The sequence below is a fragment of the Gambusia affinis genome, linkage group LG23 (assembly GCF_019740435.1).
Source record: "Gambusia affinis linkage group LG23, SWU_Gaff_1.0, whole genome shotgun sequence".
NCBI classification, from domain to species: Eukaryota; Metazoa; Chordata; class Actinopteri; order Cyprinodontiformes; family Poeciliidae; genus Gambusia; species Gambusia affinis.
In genome coordinates, this window is record NC_057890.1 from 17,355,399 (window position 1) to 17,375,138 (window position 19,740).

Genomic DNA, 19,740 nt, shown 5'->3' on the forward strand with positions numbered 1-19,740 from the left:
TCGTTTTTTTTTCCACATTTTCGACGTCATAGTTTAGTATGTAGTTTTTTTCAACATTTTACGTCATAGTATAGTATGTCGTTTTTTCCACATTTTCGACGTCATAGTTTAGTATGTCGTTTTTTTCCACATTTTCGACGTCATAGTTTAGTATGTCGTTTTTTTCCACATTTTCGACGTCATAGTTTAGTATGTCGTTTTTTTCCACATTTTCGACGTCATAGTTTAGTATGTCGTTTTTTTCCACATTTTCGACGTCATAGTATAGTATGTCGTTTTTTTCCACATTTTCGACGTCATAGTATAGTATGTCGTTTTTTTCCACATTTTCGACCTCATAGTATAGTATGTCGTTTTTTTCCACATTTTCGACCTCATAGTTTAGTATGTCGTTTTTTTCCACATTTTCGACGTCATAGTATAGTATGTCGTTTTTTTCCACATTTTCGACGTCATAGTATAGTATGTCGTTTTTTTCCACATTTTCGACGTCATAGTTTAGTATGTCGTTTTTTTCCACATTTTCGACGTCATAGTATAGTATGTCGTTTTTTTCACATTTTCGACGCCATAGTATAGTATGTCGTTTTTTTCCATATTTTCGACGTCAGAGTATAGTATGTCGTTTTTTCCATATTTTCGACGTCATAGTATAGTATGTCGTTTTTTTCACATTTTCGACGCCATAGTATAGTATGTCGTTTTTTTCCACATTTTCGACGTCATAGTTTAGTATGTCGTTTTTTTCCACATTTTCGACGTCATAGTTTAGTATGTCGTTTTTTTCCACAATTTCGACGTCATAGTTTAGTATGTCGTTTTTTTCCACATTTTCGACCTCATAGTTTAGTATGTCGTTTTTTTCCACATTTTAGACGTCATAGTATAGTATGTCGTTTTTTTGCACAATATCGACGTCATAGTTTAGTATGTCGTTTTTTTCCACATTTTCGACGTCATAGTATAGTATGTCGTTTTTTTCCACAATTTCGACGTCATAGTTTAGTATGTCGTTTTTTCCACATTTTCGACGTCATAGTATAGTATGTCGTTTTTTTCCACAATTTCGACGTCATAGTTTAGTATGTCGTTTTTTTCCACATTTTCGACCTCATAGTTTAGTATGTCGTTTTTTTCCACATTTTCGACGTCATAGTTTAGTATGTCGTTTTTTTCCACATTTTCGACGTCATAGTTTAGTATGTCGTTTTTTTCCACATTTTCGACGTCATAGTATAGTATGTCGTTTTTTTCCACAATATCGACGTCATAGTTTAGTATGTCGTTTTTTTCCACATTTTTGACGTCATAGTATAGTATGTCGTTTTTTTCCACAATTTCGACGTCATAGTTTAGTATGTCGTTTTTTTCCACATTTTCGACGTCATAGTATAGTATGTCGTTTATTTCCACAATTTCGACCTCATAGTTTAGTATGTCGTTTTTTTCCACATTTTCGACGTCATAGTTTAGTATGTCGTATTTTTCCACATATTTGACGTCATAGTATAGTATGTCGTTTTTTTCCACAATTTCGACGTCATAGTTTAGTATGTCGTTTTTTTCCACATTTTCGACGTCATAGTATAGTATGTCGTTTTTTTCCATATTTTCGACCTCATAGTATAGTATGTCGTTTTTTTCCATATTTTCGACCTCATAGTATAGTATGTCGTTTTTTTCCACATTTTAGACGTCATAGTATAGTATGTCGTATTTTTCCACATTTTCGACCTCATAGTATAGTATGTCGTATTTTTCCATATTTTAGACGTCATAGTATAGTATGTCGTTTTTTTCCACATTTTCGACCTCATAGTTTAGTATGTCGTTTTTTTCCACATTTTAGACGTCATAGTATAGTATGTCGTTTTTTTCCACATTTTCGACCTCATAGTTTAGTATGTCGTTTTTTTCCACATTTTAGACGTCATAGTATAGTATGTCGTTTTTTTCCACATTTTCGACCTCATAGTTTAGTATGTCGTTTTTTTCCACAATTTCGACGTCATAGTTTAGTATGTCGTTTTTTTCCACATTTTCGACCTCATAGTTTAGTATGTCGTTTTTTTCCACATTTTCGACCTCATAGTTTAGTATGTCGTTTTTTTCCACATTTTCGACGTCATAGTATAGTATGTCGTTTTTTTCCACATTTTCGACCTCATAGTTTAGTATGTCGTTTTTTTCCACATTTTCGACCTCATAGTATAGTATGTCGTTTTTTTCCACAATTTCGACGTCATAGTATAGTATGTCGTTTTTTTCCATATTTTCGACCTCATAGTTTAGTATGTCGTTTTTTTCCACATTTTCGACGTCATAGTATAGTATGTCGTTTTTTTCCACATTTTCGACCTCATAGTATAGTATGTCGTTTTTTTCCACATTTTCGACCTCATAGTTTAGTATGTCGTTTTTTTCCACATTTTCGACCTCATAGTTTAGTATGTCGTTTTTTTCCATATTTTCGACCTCATAGTATAGTATGTCGTTTTTTGACATCATTTGTCGTTTTTTGACATCATAGCGTAGCATGTTTCAGTTTTGTCGTTTTTTCACGTCAATGATTCCTCGGCGTAAATTCAAATCGGAAGACTCTTTTAGCCCTGATACGTATTTCTTAAATCTACAATAAAGGGAACCACAGACAATGTTTGAGTTAACCCAGCTTCTGCAGGTGGAGAAAACATAGCAAACAACTTCTTCAAGGTGTTTACCATGCTTTCTGACTTTGCATCAGAATTGTTCTTTTGTTACAAAACAGAGCAGGAATGTAATGTTGAGGGAGGGTTCTTCTGAATAGAGAAAGAAATAAAAGAATACCGTAACTATCATTCTAGACACAGGCCATTTAGAAAGTATCCCAAGATAATAATCAGCTTCAGCGTTAAGGTTTAGGAAAAAAAAACAAGTTTTGTCTTTCACACGGTTTAACAAATTTCTCCTCTCTGGGGTGTGAATACTAAACCTATGAATGAAAAACAAACTGGTAACTATTTATGTAAGAATGACAAAACAATTATTTTCAACATTCCTCCCTGTTTACAATCCTTACATAATAGCTTTGTAAAATCTAAGAAAAAGAAAAATAGCATACATATGTATATTATGTTGCTGAGCAAAAGAATACAAACACATGCTATTTATATATAATAAAGATTATAATGTAAAAATGAAACAGTAAAAAACCAAATGCATGTTTCATCACGAACATAATTTGTTTTTACATGTTCAGTGTAGGAGCCATTAAGCAAACGATTTAATCTTTTTATGAACTACAGAACATCGTCATATGTTCCTGTTTTCAGTTGGTCTTCAGTCTTTTGGAGGAATATACAGTCATCTGTGTCAGAGGTTACTGGTAGCTGATCAGAGCTACCAGAGTTAAATGTCTTTAGCATCATGCTATGAAGACATGGAATGATGGATCAGTACAGTCAAGATAGGTGCTCCAATCTTTAACAAAAGCTGCCACCAGGGGTGGGGTTGAGCCAAGTCAGTATTTCCCAATTCCAGTCCTCAGGCCCCCCTGCCTGCATGTTTTAGATGTGCCTCTATACCAGAACAGCTGATTCAAATGATTGCATGACATCTTCTGCAGCCACCAAGTACTGCAGGAGCCTGTAAATCACCCAAAGATTCAACCCAGGTGTGTGGCAAAAGGGAAACACCTAAAACATGCAGGCAGGGGGGGCCTGAGGACTGGAATTGGGAAACACTGAGCCAAGTAACAAGGTCAAAAGGTTATGACCCCTGAGTTGCTCTGTCCACATAGTCCTTAAGCTCTTGCAATTCATGCAGGCCATCCTGTATAGTTCCTCCAGTTCCTTTTTTGTCAGGGACGAAATGTGTAGCACGCTGAGCCCCTATGAACTTGCAGACACATTAATGAGAGGCTGTGAGACGATCCAACATAACACAGATTTGCAGGACCATGTTTCTCAATGCCGTCAGATCTTTTGCAGTGCCGTTGGCTAGCTGGTAAGCGTTGTTGATGAGACGCAACAGGATGTACCTGTTGATCTGAAACTTCTGCTGTTCCCACCGATGGGATTAGGCTTTACATAAACTTTTCTCCACCGTCCAGATCCTGAATTTCCAAGGAACTCCAGATTTTGTAGTACGGTCTCCCCACCTTTGGACTTTCGGCATGACGTCTCTCCTAGTGCGGTAGTGTCCATGGCTGTGAACGTCCTGAGCCTTTTTCAGGAAAGTCACTGAGTTGGAGGGGAACCAGGGCTAACAGTCCTCCCCAGTTCCTGGGAAAAGAAGCATAAGCAGTGCATCCACACAGAAAGTACCAGTCTGCCATCGTCCTGGATCCTCTGTTCCCTGGAACAAAGGTGCTGCAGGAGGTGAAACTTTGACGTCCCCTGGTCTCACAGCTGATGTTGAATTTCCTCACCTTGAGAAGGTTAACGCTGGTAGAACTGTGGTCAGACCTCCATCTTTTGGAACAGGCAGTGCTGACGTGGTTCGTTGCTTGGAAGGCGGAAAAGTTTGCCTTCTCGTCACCGAAGGTGTGGATTTTGTTACACAGGTTATCCACAGAGACACCAAGGGCTCCTGACTTAAAACCAACCAAAGTGAATTCTTCTGGTAGTCGGAGGTCCATCTGTGGCAGGGGGTGTCAGTCCTCCCACCGTTGACCGGCCCAGCTCTTCCTTTTGATGACTTTGACATTCAGCCAGTCTCCTGGCTTGATGGGAGGGGCTTCCTGTGGGAGGGGAGAGTCATAGGGCAGTAAATTTGCATTTGACACGTCTTTCTGTCTTAGAGTCCTAATCATCTAGTCTGCCAATGTTTGCTCCTCATCTGCTTTCTGTAAATCTGCAGAAAATAGTATCTGTATGGTCTTCCATACATTATTTCAAATGGTGGTAATCCTTCCTGTGTGGCTGAAATTCTCATGAACAACTTCACCAAATCTAAACATTCTGGCCACGACCTGTTAGTTGTTTCCAGACATTTTCTTGATCTGTTTTTTTACTGTTCCGTTTGTTCTTTCACTAGACCAGCACTAATGGTTGTTCAATCTTATTCCTAATGAGCAGCCATATTTTGTATGACCTTGTTGTCCATTACCACTATAAATAGTTTGTGGTACGCCATTTATTGGAATAATGGTTTCACATGTAGCTTTAGCTCCTGTCAAACCATCTGTGTGTTTTGACAGGACAGAAAGTTTTACTCTCAGAGAATTAAGCACCATTCATTCATTCATTCATTCATTCATTCATTCATTCATTCATTCATTCATTCATTCATTCATTCACACACAAATTTCCTGCTGGCTTATTTTAATGCTCTGTGATTTAGTTCAATATGATCTGTTATTTTGTCCTTCGTTGCAGAAAGTGCCCCATGGCAGCAACGATTGTCCACTGGAGGTCAATAGGTCGGACTGTCGGGGAATTCAGTATCAGTCACACTTTACATTCACGTTCCTACCAAAATCTGGACCTCGTCCAGGACGGGGCACCAATTCAAACATCCTACCGGCTCTAAAAGGGGGGAACTCAAACTCGCTTTTCTCTTTTATTTGATGTCATTTTTTAATCAAATCGGGACTTCAACCTAATTTAAAGCGCTTATCAACTCACGTTTCTGCCGGTTCGTCTCGTCTGCTCGGATCTCTTCAATCCGCTGCTGGCAGACAAAGTTGGACGTTGGCCCAGATAAGAAGTTACTTCCCAGGACTTTGTTGACTCTGGCCGTGCACGGATCAGCGCATCGTTCTTCGCCTGTCAGCGAGCGGGTATGTTGAGCTCCGGGTCACGACACCAAGATGATAGGTATTTCTACACCTAGATAAAAAGAGAACCACAGAGAACGTTTGAGTTTTCAACCGAGCTTCTGCAGTGAAGGGAGGATTATTCTGAATAGAGAAAGAAAGAAAAGAATACAGAAACTAACTTTCTTCATACAGGCCATTTAGAAAGTATCACAAGATGAATACTAAACCTATGAATGAAAAACAAACAGGTAACTATTTACATAAGAATGATAAAACATAATTATTCTAACAAGCCCCACCTGCATCATCCAATCAGAGCTTCCGGCTCATCGCTGTTGATTGATCAACGCCGGTCCAAGATTCGTCACGTCCAGCTGATGATAACCGCCATCATGGCGTCTGGCGCTTTCCAGCAGAGCTCAAATCTCAAATCTGGAGATTGTATAACCAAAATAACAGATTACAAATAATAAATATTTTTGCCGTTTCTCTCTTTATTCAACAATTTAGAAGGAGAAAAGCTTTTCTGAATTGAAAATGTTGCTTCTTTAGTTGACAATATTTGGTTAAAATGTGACCTCTGCTAGTAGTGACACCAGGAAGCAGAAGATGCTCAGGGAACCCTGACCTTTACCCCTGACCTTTGACCTTTACCCCTGACCTTTACCCTGACCTACCCCTTCACCTGCAGTAAACTCGGCGCTCGTTTCGTCTTCGCCAGGTGCCGATGATCAGTGGGCGGGGCTTGGCTCACACAGGAGGAACTCTGGATAAACTGGAATCCATTCCAGGATTCAGCGTCCAGCAATCAGCCGACCAGGTGAAGGAGAACCAGACTGCTCCTCCAGATGTGAAAACAGGAAGTGACCAACCAGGTGTTTCCTGTCTGCAGATCCGGACCATCCTGGCCTCCGTGGGCTGCTGCATCGTGGGTCAGACGGAGATGCTGGTTCCGGCTGATCGGGTTCTGTACGCTCTGAGGGACGCTACCAGCACCGTGGACAGCCTCCCACTCATTACTGGTACTGAACTGGGATCAGTGGGACGGCTGGGATCGGGGCATACATGTGAACGAGCTGCTGTTGGGTTTTTCAGGTTCCATCATCTCAAAGAAAGGAGCCGAGTCTCTGACCGCTCTGGTGCTGGACGTGAAGTTTGGACGCGCGGCGCTGTACAAAGACCTGCAGAGCGCCAAGCAGCTCGCTCAGCTCTTAGTGAGTCCAGTTCCAAGATGGCCGCTTAGCAGTTCATGTTAAAAAAACAAACGACTAAATTACAGCGTAGGAGAAATTCAACCTAATTTTTGGTTTGTGAAGATTAAATTTTTGGAAGAATCTGAAGTGTTTCCATAGTTCAGAGTGATGTCAGCACGCCAAGGGCAGCCATCTTGTTGGCAGCTTCTGTTTATTGGGACTTTAAATTTAGATCAATTTGATTAAATTTAAATTTTAAATTTGGAATGAAAAGTCCGTCTGCTTTTCATTCCAAACAAACTTTCAGTTTAAGTCAACGTCCTTTATCTACTCACAGTCTTAAAGCAACATTTGGCATCAAGAGCCCCATCAGTTGCTCTGGTTTGATGAGAGAAAATCAAACCAGACAGAAAATTAAAACCAAGATATAATTTTTAATTTTTTTAAATTCTGAGAATAAATTCATGGTAATACAGTCAAACGAATACGAGGATAAAGTCAAAATAATATTGAAGTTTTAATTTTACCAGAATGAAGTTAAGATATTAAGAGAACTTAATCAGAACTCCTACATGGAAAACAACATAAAATGTGAGAAATGTTGAGCTTTTATTAATTTTAGCATCGGTTTTAGAAACGATACTTCAAATTTAAACACATGAAATAATTTTCACCAGCTGGAGTTTGAGCCAACAACTAAAATAAATAAATACCGGCACGGACTGAACTGCTCACGTTAAATCTCAATATTTATTTTTATCTTTTGAAAATATTTTCTGTCATTTGCTATTTTTTTTGGAAAATAAATCAAGTGAAACATTTTGTTGTTAACTCTATTAAAACTGCATGTGTTGTAGGTTTTATTTCTAAAGCCTTGATGTTTCTCTCAGATGGAAGCAGGCAACAGCCTGGGCATCCGAACGGGAGCCGTGCTGAGCCGCATGGACGGGACGATCGGCCGATGTGTGGGGAACAGCCTGGAGGTGATCGAATCCCTGGAGACGCTGAAGGGAAACGGACCCGACGACCTGATGGAGCTGGTCACGACGCTCGGTAACAACAAGAACCCTAAAAGCTGCTAAATAGCAGAAATTGACCGAGAACGCGTCACTATTATCTCCGGCAGGTGGAATGCTGCTGGAGATGACGAACCTGGCGCCGGGCCTATCAGAGGGCAGAAAGCAGATTTACGAAGCTGTGATTGGTGGAGCTGCCTTGTCTAAATTCGAGGCCATGATGACGTCTCAGGGCGTGGCCAATCAGACGGCCCGGACGCTTTGCTCCACCCACACAGATTACTACAGCGTCCTGAGGAAGTCTGACCATCAACTGGAACTTAAGACTCTTACAGATGGTAAAGTTTAAACATGATGAATAATGATTCTGACTTTAATTTTCTGAGATTAAATGTCAAAAACTGAGAGAGAAAAATTACAATTTTGAGAAAAGGGTCCTAATTTTTCTCCCCTCAGAATTCTGACTTTAATCTTTAGAGATCAAAAAGTAAAAATTTTGAGAAAAAAAAATCTTATTTCTGAAACAAGTCAGAATTCAGAGGAAAATCTGAATTCTTAGAAAATAAATTATATCTAATTAATGATTCTGAGATCAAAAGTCAGAAATCTGAGAAAAAAAGTCAAATTTCTAAATCTCAGAAATAATTAGATTAAAGTCAGAATTTTTTTCCCCGTGGCCGTAATATTCTTCTGCTGATTACTGATTATAAACTGGTTAAAAGCTGGAGAATCAGCTTGTATTTAAAGCTTTTTGAACTGTTAGTGAATGGATAACAGCAATAAACTAATTTCCTCTCTTCCTTGAACTCCTCATACAGCACGCCTCACATTTTCACTCTAACTTACATCTTCATCATTTCCAAACTAATTCAAATGTAACTGTGGTCAATTTCTTGAATTAACACTTACACCCCTTTGTTTTCATCCAGGAGTTGTTGTAGGTGTGGATGGTTTGGTTCTGGCTCAGGTTCTGCAGAAATTGGGGGCGGGGCGATCGAAGGCAGGGGAGCCAATCAATCACAGTGTGGGGGCGGAGCTTCTGGTGTCTCCCGGTCAGACTGTACAAAAAGGTGAGACTCTAATGAATGTTTGTTACCTGGTTTTTACCTGATTAATTTGTCCTTTTTGTTGTTGTTCCAGGTGTCTCCTGGTTGCGGATTCATTTTGAGGATCCGGCTCCGGGTCCAGACCAGATCAACCTGCTGCAGAAATCTCTGACTGTAGGAAACAACAATCACAGAGAAGCAGAACATGTTTGCACTTTAGTAGCAGAAATACTGCAGCCTCAACGTGATATTATATCAAACTGATCCACACTGTACGGTTTCTGTTATAATCCTAACAAAAAGTACCAAATCTTCAAATCAAAAGGCAGTTTATGTATATCTCTCATCTATCAATTAAACTTCCAACTTTTTAGATAATAACTTTTAAATTTTGTTAAACTTAAGGGATGCATATGCATTTTCAGTGTATCGGGATTAAAACACAATGAAATTGAAGACAGTACAATCGTAATTTTGTTAGTTTACCAAACAGTAATTCAAGGACTTTACAAAAGAACATTCAAAAATAATTGCAAAATAAAAACAATTGTAAGTGTATTAAATGGAAGATAAATAAATGAAAGATAAGTTTCAAAATCATTATTTTAGTGACCTTTCCTTTCTAGTGAATCAATAAACGTCTTTTCAGAACTTTGTATGTTTGGGTTCTTGGCGCCCTCTGCTGGACAGATAGAAAATACGCAGCACACGCAGCATGCCGTGAAACGTAAAAAAAAGAATTTCAACTTCTTTCAATAAACTGACCGACGTCCCAGATAGATTGCTTCTAATTTGATACAGCAATCAGTAGCATAACAGTGCACGAAACAAATTAATGACAACAAATATTGGAGGACACAAAATCCTACATTTTTAAATTAAAAATCTTTTTATGTGCATCCGTGTAAAAGGCGCACAATTTGTCAAGGAGATGCTGAATAGTATATACACTATCTAAGATGTAAAGCGGAAAAATAAAAATAAAAAACGGTAATTTCTCCCCGTCGGGGAATCGAACCCCGGTCTCCCGCGTGACAGGCGGGGATACTCACCACTATACTAACGAGGAGGTAGCATATAGTGACGCAAGTAGACCTTATAAAGTTAGAACTACCCCGTTTTTTTTGTTTTGCCAGATGTTTCTACAACAGTGAATTTGAACAAGATTTAATTTTATTCTGTCAAAACTGAAAGAGATGAGCCGTTATATTGTGATTGTATTTGAGAATTAATTGAACATGTTTTAATAAAAATACAAAATAAAACCTTCATAATTTCGTTCTAGAAATAAAACCCAAATGAGATCCAATACAAAGACAAGAAATTTAAGTTTATTAAAAATGTCTCCTATTGAAGCACAGAAAAGCAACTTTCAATATCAAACAGTTCAATTATCTTTATTTATAAAATCCCACAAACAAACAGAGGTACATAAGAGGATATAGTCATTATTCAGTTAGCAAACAAACACAACCGAGTCCTGCTGTGCTTGGTTGCCGTGACAACAGTGATCACAGCAGAGTAGGGTATGGAGGAGCTTAAAGGTCAGTGGACAACAGAGTTGAGCGGCTCGGCTCTGATGTTTCCCAGATCCAGGGTGGAGTCCGTCTCCTCGTCGATCTCTCCGATGACGGCTCTGAAACAGAACAAACCGATGAGCTTCGACCAGAGGATACTTAGTAACCCTGAACAGGAACGCCTAGCTTACATACTTTAGATCAACATTAGATTCTTTTTCTTCTTTTGCTCTTTCCTTTGGTTTGTTATTTTGTTTGTATTTCATTTAAATCCTGTAAAGCACTTTGTAATGCCTTGTTGCTGAAAATGTGCTATATAAATAAAATTTCCTTTACCTTTACCCTGGAGTTTGCTGTGGAGTACCTCAGAGCTCAGTGCTTAGACAATCCAGTTTAAACAAGACATTTAAACAAAATGCATAAAAACACAAACCCATTTCCCTCCTCACTGTCTGAACCAAAAGACTGTCTGACATACTATCAGGTAAACAACAAATCACAATAGAGCTTGAATTATTACTTGTTAATATTCAGCAATAATAACTCATGAATATATAGTTAATCACATTAAAGGCATGTGAAATAAAAGCCTTGATAAAAGTCTCTGCTTTTAAACTAAGATTCTGCAGAGGTTGGTTAAGAGCATTCTAGCAGGCCAAGAGGAAGTTTTAAATTTTAAGGATGTTTTTCCACATGAGAGTCCGATAGAACCGGTTCGATAAGTGACCAAAATGAAAACATTTATTATGTTTTCAGCTGCTGTGGTTCCCTTTCTCTCTGCTCTGAGTCAAACCAGCCAAACACTTTGAAAAACCTGTTCCCCTTTCTCAATTTCTCCAGCTTATTTTCTCATTTTCAAAGTGAATTTTAGATTTTTTAGCTAATTTGACTTGACTGATTAATAGACAGGAAACAAACAACTCACACGTTGTCTCCTCTGACGATGTAGAGTCCCAGCACCACCTGCTCCACCCCCTGAGTGGAACTGAAAACTCGCTCATGACTCTCGTCCAGGATCAGATTGATGGTCTGATCGAAGCCCTTCAGAGTTCCCTGAACAAATAATCAAGTCACATTTTAAAAAGTACAGTCAGTTCTTGAAAAATTTATTATTCTCCAGATATAAAACTCAGATCTGATTTAAAGTTGACTGTAAAAGAGCTGTTCAGCAAAACAAATGTTATATAAACAAATATAAAATATTAATCTTTTATACCCCACTTAGCGTCAATTAGTGTTTAACAGTATCAAGAAAAATATATTTCTTAAAATTGTGAGGATGAAATCGGATTCTAATTAACCCAGATTAATCTATCAGTTCTTAATGTTACTCACCACAATCATCCTGCCATCTGACGTGACAATGGCCACGGTGCCTGAAGCAGCAGCAGTTAAAGAAACAAACATCTGCAGCTTCATAGTCAAAACAGAAAAGTTTAAAATGCTGATGTTATTCTGAAGTTTTCAAATTAAGTTTCTAAAACACAAAATTCTTCCTTCTCCAACTTTCAATGAGAAGTCAAAGACATCCAGAGGTTTCTGCAGAACTGCCACTATGATGAAATAATTAGTAATAATAGTAATAAGAAATGTTTTCATTCGGTGAAAGTAGAAAATTATAATTAACACAATTAAATGCTTAGAAACATGTCGCTGTGTAGTTAATCTGAGTGTAATTGAAATGAACTTTTCTATAATATTCTAATTCATTGAATACGACTGTATTACTGTGGCTACAAGGAAAAACACATTGCATAGATCTTCTGTTCTCATTTACTATGAAGATACAATTATAAAGCTAAAATACGGGTTTTAATTATTCTGGCTTTCTATTCCCGGTGAAATCTTAAAAAAAAAAAAAAACAGACCAAATGTTAACGCATTATTAACTAATCTTAAAACTAACAATTTCCGTATCTAGATATTTTTATAAAACAATGTTATAACGTTAGCTTCCCAAGACCAGCAAACGAGTTCTCATATTTTTCTATATTAACATTTCTCTCAATTTTTGTCTCACGGTTGCGGACACTCCTTCAAATAAAGAAAATAAACCAAACATTCCTCGTAGTTATTAAGGTTAGCGTGTTAAGCTAACTAGCATGTCTTCATTATTTTCAACACGGCGTTTGCCTGTTAGCTGGTTGGGCTAACTAGCATGACTCCATTCATTTAACGGACCTTGATTAGCAGGTTAGCGAGCTAACAGCAGCAGGATACGGTTAATGTAACTTTCCAAGGCGGTGGACATCCTTAGTCTGGAGCTCGGTGTTTATTTCTCCAGCGGATAAATTAGTAGAAAGAAATGTCTCCCCGTTTTCTTTAATTATCCACGTTCAAAAGGAGCCGCGGGAGGTAACGACAACAAACCGAAGAAAAGTCCAGACTAGTCTCCCACCGATTCACCGAGCAGGTCAGGCAGAAGAGGAGAGCGTCGAGTGAAGAAGTTACATCCGGTTTGGTTTAACGTAAATAAATAAATTAAATAAAAATAAATTATTCCGCCTTAGCTTTTTCTGATAAAGTACTAAAATGCTTTAATATCCATTCATGTTCTTGGATGGAAAATAACTGGCTATAAAAATAATAATAATTAAAAAAAACATTTAAATGTCATCAAGGTTGCAAGATGGTGACCGGAAATCACATTTTGTTCAATTTAAGCAAACAACATAGTATAGACTAATAATTAACTCCATAGACCATATTTTGTTTTTCTTAGTGTTAATGAGAACTCAAGAAAAATATTTTATAATTATTTAAGATCTTAACTATTTGTTTGGAAGGGTTGCCAACTTATCCTCAACAAAAATACTGAATAAACAGTGCAAGATATAATTGATTTGAAACAATATTTGAAAAAGTGACATAACGCAACAATGCAACAAAGAAGCTTCATGTAAGCCGACATGAAACTCTCTTTATATTTAAAAAAATATATAGAGTCCTGTTTTATTGCAATTAAAGGGTTCTAGTATGTATGAAGGGTTACTGAAGTTGCTGTTTGCTCAATACCTCTCTGATCCAGATGCTTAGGTCTGCCAATCAGCTTCTGCGAAAATCCTTAAAACCAGAGTTGACGAAGCCGATACCTTTAAAAATGACAGATATCAACAGATATTGATATATCATGTATCACATATTTAAACATTGTATTCCTGACAAAAGAGCTAAAATTGATGGGAACAAATGTGTGTCTGTGTAGGCAAAAATGTGAAAAACATGGATTTCAGTAGGTTTTCATCTTTATTGTTGCTCAGTAGTAGTCCATACAAAGGGACGGGGGGTGGAGTAGATCAGTGGAGCCTGACAGGACCAGGACAAACACCAGGAACGTCATGCTACCAAAGTATTAAATTTGTACAAAAATACTTTACAACATCCCTGTTCCTTTAAAGAAAAAGAAAAATACAGTTTGGTTGGTTGGTGAAGCTACATGGAATCTAATCTGACCCTCTATTTTAAATGGCAGTGCAGTGCACGTGTGTATATATGTGTGTGTGTGTCTGTGTGCACATGTTTTGCTGAGGTTAATCACCAGAGTGCAAATCCCTGCAATATTACACACACATACACACAAATACAAACGCACACTCTAACATACGTACACACTTTTTATTTACATACACGCAAGCACAGTGTGTATGGCTTTGGACCTCACTGTCAAACCTTCTGAAGCCACGCCCCTCAGCTCTGTGGGTGTTCTAGTTGGTCAAGAAGTTTGTGTTGACTGAGCGCTAAAATGTTGCTGTTAGCTAATGTTTTGTTCATATGGTAGCCTGGTTTGTTTGCCATGCTTGCATATATTGATACTAGCCACGTTTTACCTCCCAATCGCACATGAACATTCAGGATAACTTGGCCTCAACGACAAAGCTGGTTTCACAAATCCAAGACAATCCCGTCCACAGAGCTGAAGCTGCAAATTTTAGAAAGAAAATAAAAAAGTATGGTGCTAAATTATGGGTCAAAGCATTGTAAGTTGGTGAAGAACCATTGTTTCAGCTGTTCGAGGAAGAAAAAGTGATGAAAGTGAAGGATGTTGACCCATTTTTAACTTGGATTCTCCTCCCAAACATAACTTCTATGCAGTAGAAGTTATCTTTGTATAAATAAAACAACGTGGTAAGAAGTGAGGAAGGTTTGACTAATCCTGCTTTGTGGGGTAGGCCAAGATTTGGTTCTATCATTGTTCTCACTCTTAGAACATAATTTTTAGGGCTGACCCTACGGGTGCTTTTCAAAGTCAGGGATATCCAAAGGGTGCTATGTTCATGTTTGTCATTGTTGTGCTCCTTTACTTCCTTCTACCTATTCCTCTATCCATCTGGCTTGTGGTGCAACAGCATCAGGAATATCCCCAAATGTCCAGCTCAACTGTAGAAATTATGAGATATTCATAAATCTTTTGTTAGATAAAATTTCTCCATAAAATCATGGAGACCAGGCTTCATGGTTCCTTCCAATGGCACTTGCAAAGATCTCCAGTAAAAGGCATCTAGAAAGCATTTCAACCAGATGTTGAAACCATCTTAAGTGGCGTTGCTCCGTGCAGAGAAGGAGAGACTCCAATCCTGTCAAGTGTACCTAATTCCTAAGTAAGGTAAAAGTAGTGAACTTGCAGGGTAAAAGTAGTGAACTTGCAGACAAAAGGTTGTGAATTCAATTCTAGCCCTTCCCACCACATTTTGAGGTACTTTTGGCCAATGGACTCAATCCTCAGTTGTCTATTGAAGTGTGTTGAGAGTGGCATAGCAAATGTGGCAGAAGCGTAAAAGCACTCAGTGGAAAGCCGAACCTAAGGCCCCCACATACTCAGACGTACTGTGCGCAATCTGTGAACAACACAGACTCTATGCACTCTCCGCGGTCGGTCATGATTTCATAGGAGAGTATACCAACAGCATACATTTCTTGTGACAAATTTCTTAATTTCAGACAATCTGAATGAATGCTAGCAATATTGATGAGCTAGATGGTTGCCTTCTCAATTTCTTCTCCACCATGGCAGCAACCACAAACCTGTCAGTGCAGCAAAGTGCGCAACAGTCAGGCGGTGCATCCTTGCAACTGTGTGCCAACTCTTAACCTCATCAGTAACACAGAGTACGAATACATGGTTGTAAAAATTTACCTTTGCACAGATGTGTCCGGTGGACGGTCCACTTCGAGTGAACGGACATCTCCGTACGCTGTCGGTACTTCAGTCTACTTCAAGCATTTCAAACTCCAAAGTAGCAATGCACTAAACTTAGAGGTGCTATTCTTTCTCACAGTCATTTTATGTTCAACTATAAAGGGAGCTGCCAGAAGTCCAGATTTGAGAGGGCACTCGCATGTGATCTGTTTTATCACAAAATGGGAGAACAAAGATATCAAAGGCACTCCACACCAAAGTAACACAAAAATTGGTTGTAATGATGACAGAGGAGCTTGAAAACCTGCCTTCTTGATTTTGACCAGCGGTAGGAAAGGCTTTCGATTTTCAGAGCGCAAGTGACTCATGGATGAATATCTGCCTGTGAGATCAAGTTGAGGCACTAAGCAACTTCCACAATATCTCTTGGCCAGAGAGGATGGCTGAATGTTGACCTGAGCTATTCTTCTCCTGGTGCAATGTGGTTAAGATAGCTCCAAAGGAGAGTGTCTAGGAGGAATCTTAAAAAATTCCTGTACCATCTTTGGTGACTTCTTCGCTGTGAAGCAGATTCTCTACTCCAAGTTCTTCCTTATCTCTAAGGCAGAGCTTAGCCTCCGTACAGAGGAAGGTAATTACAGAAACCTTAGTACTGGAAAGAGTGAAACTTGTCATCCGGGATGTGACCTAACTTCTCACTCTGGTTTTAGTGGGACCAATTGAACTAAATGGCCATTTAGTCCAACAAAACACATGAACTACCATCAAAGTTTCACAGCTACACTAAAAACTTCATAGTTCTTCCTTTCTTAAACTTAGAAAATAGGTAATCCTACAACGTAATGCTAATGGTTCCAAAGACATCCTTCAAAGAATCCGCCAGACCCAGTTGATAACCAGGTACTTTGTTGACTGCAAAGATCAGAAGTGAGCAGCTGTGAACTCGACAGTTTAGTTTTTCAGACGATGCATTTATGGTTACATTTGACAACCTTCATTGGCTACTTCATCAGCCCTCGAAAGATTCACCTCTTGGATGCCAATTGCTAGCCGACTGGTTACACACCAGGCACCTTTTGGGATATTTAATGATCTGATGGAGCCTAGACATCAAAACAGATCTAATTTAATTTCACATTCAAGATCAGGAAGTTCCTTGACTTTGAGAAGCATCCATACAAAACCTAGTGTGCAAGCCACATGCTAATCAGCTGCTCAGTTAGTAAACGTTAGCCCTATTGTGGCATTGTGCAAGGTCTGTGCTAGTTACAGACTGGCCGTGCTTGCCCTGGGTTTGGTTACTAACAATCTACTAGGCGATTAAACTAGTCCTGACTACCTTTGTGCTGTGTTAGCCCTGTGCTCGATGTTTGCTAACCATATGCAGGTAATGTGCTTATTCAGATTAGAGAATCAGAGTCAACCAGGCAATAATCCACTGCATTGGACCCTCCCAGCTCAGGGGGGGTTCCTATTGGTTGTTGATGCTGAGGGAGGGTTCTGATTGGCCAGTTTAAATAGTGAGTTCAGACTGAGAAGAGCAGGAAGATGCTGACATCCAACGTAAACAGTTACACATCATTCACTCTCAAACACACACAGAAATTGTGTTTACTGTCACAGTTCTCCTGATTCGACAGGTTTTTTTCTCGTGTAACATTGTTTTTGTGGTTATGAGGTGAAGGTTACTGGGAGTTGATGGTCTAGATGTGAACAGCGACGTCAACCATTTTTCTTTTTAATCTTCTGTACATATTTTTAGGTTTGGTTGCCACTGAAACAAACAGAGAACTGACAACAGTCAATCAAAATCACACTTATTGATTAGCATAATAGGTCACCGTTACTGGGGCTGGAAAAAGGAGGGGAGAGGGGTCATGCTTGGCCTCTTTTCTGGGAGCTGGTTGGCTCTCCTCAACACATACACTAACCAATCACACACAGGCAGGGAACTGCTTGCTTTCTGATTGGTTCCAGCCAATCAGCCGATGTGTTGTCGTCTCCCGTCCTGGCTGCTGATTGGTTGAGGGAAGGAGAGACGTTAGGGTAAAGCCGAGACAGGAAACGGAGTTAACTGGCTTCATTTGTAACATACACACAAACACACACGCCCGCGCACACGCACACACACACACACAGACATACACAGTGTGGCCAGTCCAACAGCTGTAAACCGTAGAAAAAGATTCTTATTGACCTGCTCAGTGTCATCATCTGCATCGTTCCTTCAGCAGCTCATTTATGGCACAAAACTAAAAATCCCTACAGTAAATTCTCCATCTTTGTGTCTGGGTTGGTAGGGATGCTCCAATCAGTACCAACTGATTCAGAAACACGTTTCAAAATGTCCAAATTGAAATATTTCAGGTAAGAAATTGTAAATTTCAGAAAATCTGAAAGATTCTTTTTTAGAGTTTGAATATGTATTCACACCTTCCCAAACAAACCGGAGTTTGTAAACAAACAAAGTAGAGTTTGATGAAAGCGGATTAAACAGGGCTGTGGGGAATACACCCTAAACCAAACCGGTTCGGCCCAGAAACTCTCTGCCTTCCTTAACCTGAAACCTCACTCAGTCAAGTTTGGGTTTCTTTTAGTGCTCAGCAGAATGTTAAACAGGGTTTGAAAGGTTATCTTCATTACGGTTAAATATCATTCTGAACAGGTGCATCCAAAGCATGATTTTCTGAAACAAACAGCAGTGATACGGTCTTACTTTGGACCGGCGATTTCAGATTCTTAAAGAGAAAACTGAATTACACCTTTACTACAAAAAAACAATCAGACCTAGACCCTCAGATTGGAGCATCCCTCGTCTCCTTGGCAACCTTTCTATCTATTGTTGGGTTCTGGACTCAGGACTCGAACCCAGTCAGTAGTTGTGCTGCTGTGGTTCTGAACCTCTAGAACCCGAAGCCACTATACTGGAACCAGAAGCCATGAAGCAGTGGCCACATCTCTGCCACAAATACCACAACTAGAACCAGTAGGTGGTTCTGGACTGCTTGGACCAGTTAGCCCATTACCTGTGGCTTTGGCCCGCTTAGAACCAGGCTTTGTGACCGAGACCAGAATCAATGTCTTGGAGCAGTGAAGCCCGCTGGCTGCGGTTCTGACCACTACCAGAACCAACATATCTCTCACCAGACACGCAGGACAATAAGTCCTGAGTTGAGCTCCTGGAACCAAGAACCATTGACCCAGAAGAATAAAACCATTCAATGTGGTTCTGGTTTTGTTGGGCCTGGATTCTGCAGATGCTGTTGGCTGCGTTCGTGGCTTCGGTTGGACCAGTAGCTCTGGCTTTGGACTCAAGGAACCACTTATTCCTGTAGCTCCAGCTGTGACTCCAGTGGGATCCGTTGCCCCAGTATCTTGAACTGGTTCTGGTGACGTGTGAGGAGGCTTCTTCCAGTCCAGTGGTGTGCTTTTAAGCTGCTTCAGCAGTTCCAAAGGTCAAACTTAAGAGGTCAAAGGCCAACGTCCATCCAGAGGGCGTGTAGCACCACGAAAGGTCCACTTTGAACCAGTTTAACCAGTTTGATTTCCATGATATATTACTGGAATCCCCACTGACCTCTCCGGTCCACGCTGGTCCTAAGCGGCTGGTTCCAGTTTGATCCGGTTCTTGTCTGCTATAAGGAGCTGTTGGTGACCTGCCCCACCCCCAACACGTCTCCCGGTTGGTTCCACTTGATCGGACCGCAGTCTTCCACCTGTTCCACAGAGATCTCTGTCGGGCCCAGCTCAGCGCTGATTGGCTGAGGGGAGTGCCTGTTGTTGGCCACGTCGTTGTGGTTGGCCAGCGGGGCGGCGCTAGAGGAAGAGGAGGGGTTTCGGCTGATGACCAGTTCCAGCCGGTTTGGAGACTCTGCGATGAGAGGAACGACGAGGCAGCAGTCGAAGTCCCTGGTCCGGACGTGGTTAATCTAACGGGACAAGTTGGGTTGTCAGAACCAGGCTGGATTGGATAATACAGTGTTTAAAGTAAGTTTTTTTCAGAGCAGTATTTATTCTTGTAAGGTACAACTTTTATCGTTATCGCATTAGTACCTCAAAATATTGTAATAAAATTCTCCAAACATTGTTAG

At 39.7% G+C, this 19,740-nt stretch overlaps 3 protein-coding genes, 1 long non-coding RNA gene and 1 other non-coding gene across 11 annotated transcripts in view; 1 reads left to right on the forward strand and 4 right to left on the reverse strand.

The window, feature by feature from the left end:
- Positions 1-10,162, forward strand: part of LOC122826530 (thymidine phosphorylase) — a 48,049-nt gene extending 37,887 nt beyond the window's left edge. The window contains exons 4-10 of the mRNA XM_044108517.1: positions 6,462-6,560; positions 6,633-6,762; positions 6,836-6,954; positions 7,824-7,986; positions 8,060-8,287; positions 8,879-9,019; positions 9,090-10,162. Coding sequence (XP_043964452.1) covers positions 6,462-6,560; positions 6,633-6,762; positions 6,836-6,954; positions 7,824-7,986; positions 8,060-8,287; positions 8,879-9,019; positions 9,090-9,259 — 1,050 coding nt within the window. The 3' untranslated portion in view covers positions 9,260-10,162. The remainder of the gene's footprint in view (positions 1-6,461; positions 6,561-6,632; positions 6,763-6,835; positions 6,955-7,823; positions 7,987-8,059; positions 8,288-8,878; positions 9,020-9,089) is intronic.
- LOC122826532 lies at positions 2,497-8,994 on the reverse strand. Its single transcript, XR_006369812.1, has 4 exons — positions 8,859-8,994; positions 6,040-6,172; positions 5,607-5,810; positions 2,497-4,720 (listed from the first exon to the last, which is right to left on the reverse strand). It is a non-coding gene; the product is annotated as an uncharacterized LOC122826532 (long non-coding RNA).
- trnad-guc lies at positions 9,993-10,064 on the reverse strand. The gene has a single exon. It is a non-coding gene; the product is annotated as a tRNA-Asp (tRNA).
- Positions 10,163-10,376: 214 nt separating the features above from the next.
- On the reverse strand, positions 10,377-12,944 carry lsm8 (LSM8 homolog, U6 small nuclear RNA associated). 2 transcript variants are annotated; one of them, XM_044108519.1, is made up of 4 exons: positions 12,694-12,944; positions 11,848-11,925; positions 11,438-11,565; positions 10,377-10,631 (listed from the first exon to the last, which is right to left on the reverse strand). In XM_044108519.1, exons 2-4 carry the CDS (start codon positions 11,917-11,919, stop codon positions 10,541-10,543), a joined length of 291 nt encoding a protein of 96 aa, XP_043964454.1. In that variant the 5' UTR covers positions 11,920-11,925; positions 12,694-12,944; the 3' UTR covers positions 10,377-10,540. The 2 variants fall into 2 exon arrangements, with proteins under 2 accessions (XP_043964454.1, XP_043964453.1); XM_044108518.1 differs by having other exon boundaries at positions 11,848-11,888; positions 12,733-12,942.
- A 1,128-nt stretch (positions 12,945-14,072) lies between these two features.
- The window catches only part of grip1 (glutamate receptor interacting protein 1), a 55,650-nt gene continuing 49,982 nt past the window's right edge, over positions 14,073-19,740 (reverse strand). For all 6 annotated transcript variants that reach the window (XM_044108525.1, XM_044108521.1, XM_044108522.1 and 3 more), the window contains one exon: positions 14,073-19,578. In XM_044108525.1, coding sequence (XP_043964460.1) covers positions 19,285-19,578 — 294 coding nt within the window. In that variant the 3' untranslated portion in view covers positions 14,073-19,284. The remainder of the gene's footprint in view (positions 19,579-19,740) is intronic.

Excerpts from the sequence above, each read along its gene's own strand:
- lsm8 (XM_044108519.1), bottom strand. The coding sequence starts at position 11,919 with ATGTTTGTTTCTTTAACTGCTGCTGCTTCAGGCACCGTGGCCATTGTC. Across the intron at positions 11,566-11,847 it reads CAGATGGCAGGATGATTGTG|GGAACTCTGAAGGGCTTCGA; the intron begins GTGAGTAACATT and ends TTATTTGTTCAG. Across the intron at positions 10,632-11,437 it reads ATCGTCAGAGGAGACAACGT|AGCCGTCATCGGAGAGATCG; the intron begins GTGAGTTGTTTG and ends GTTCTGTTTCAG.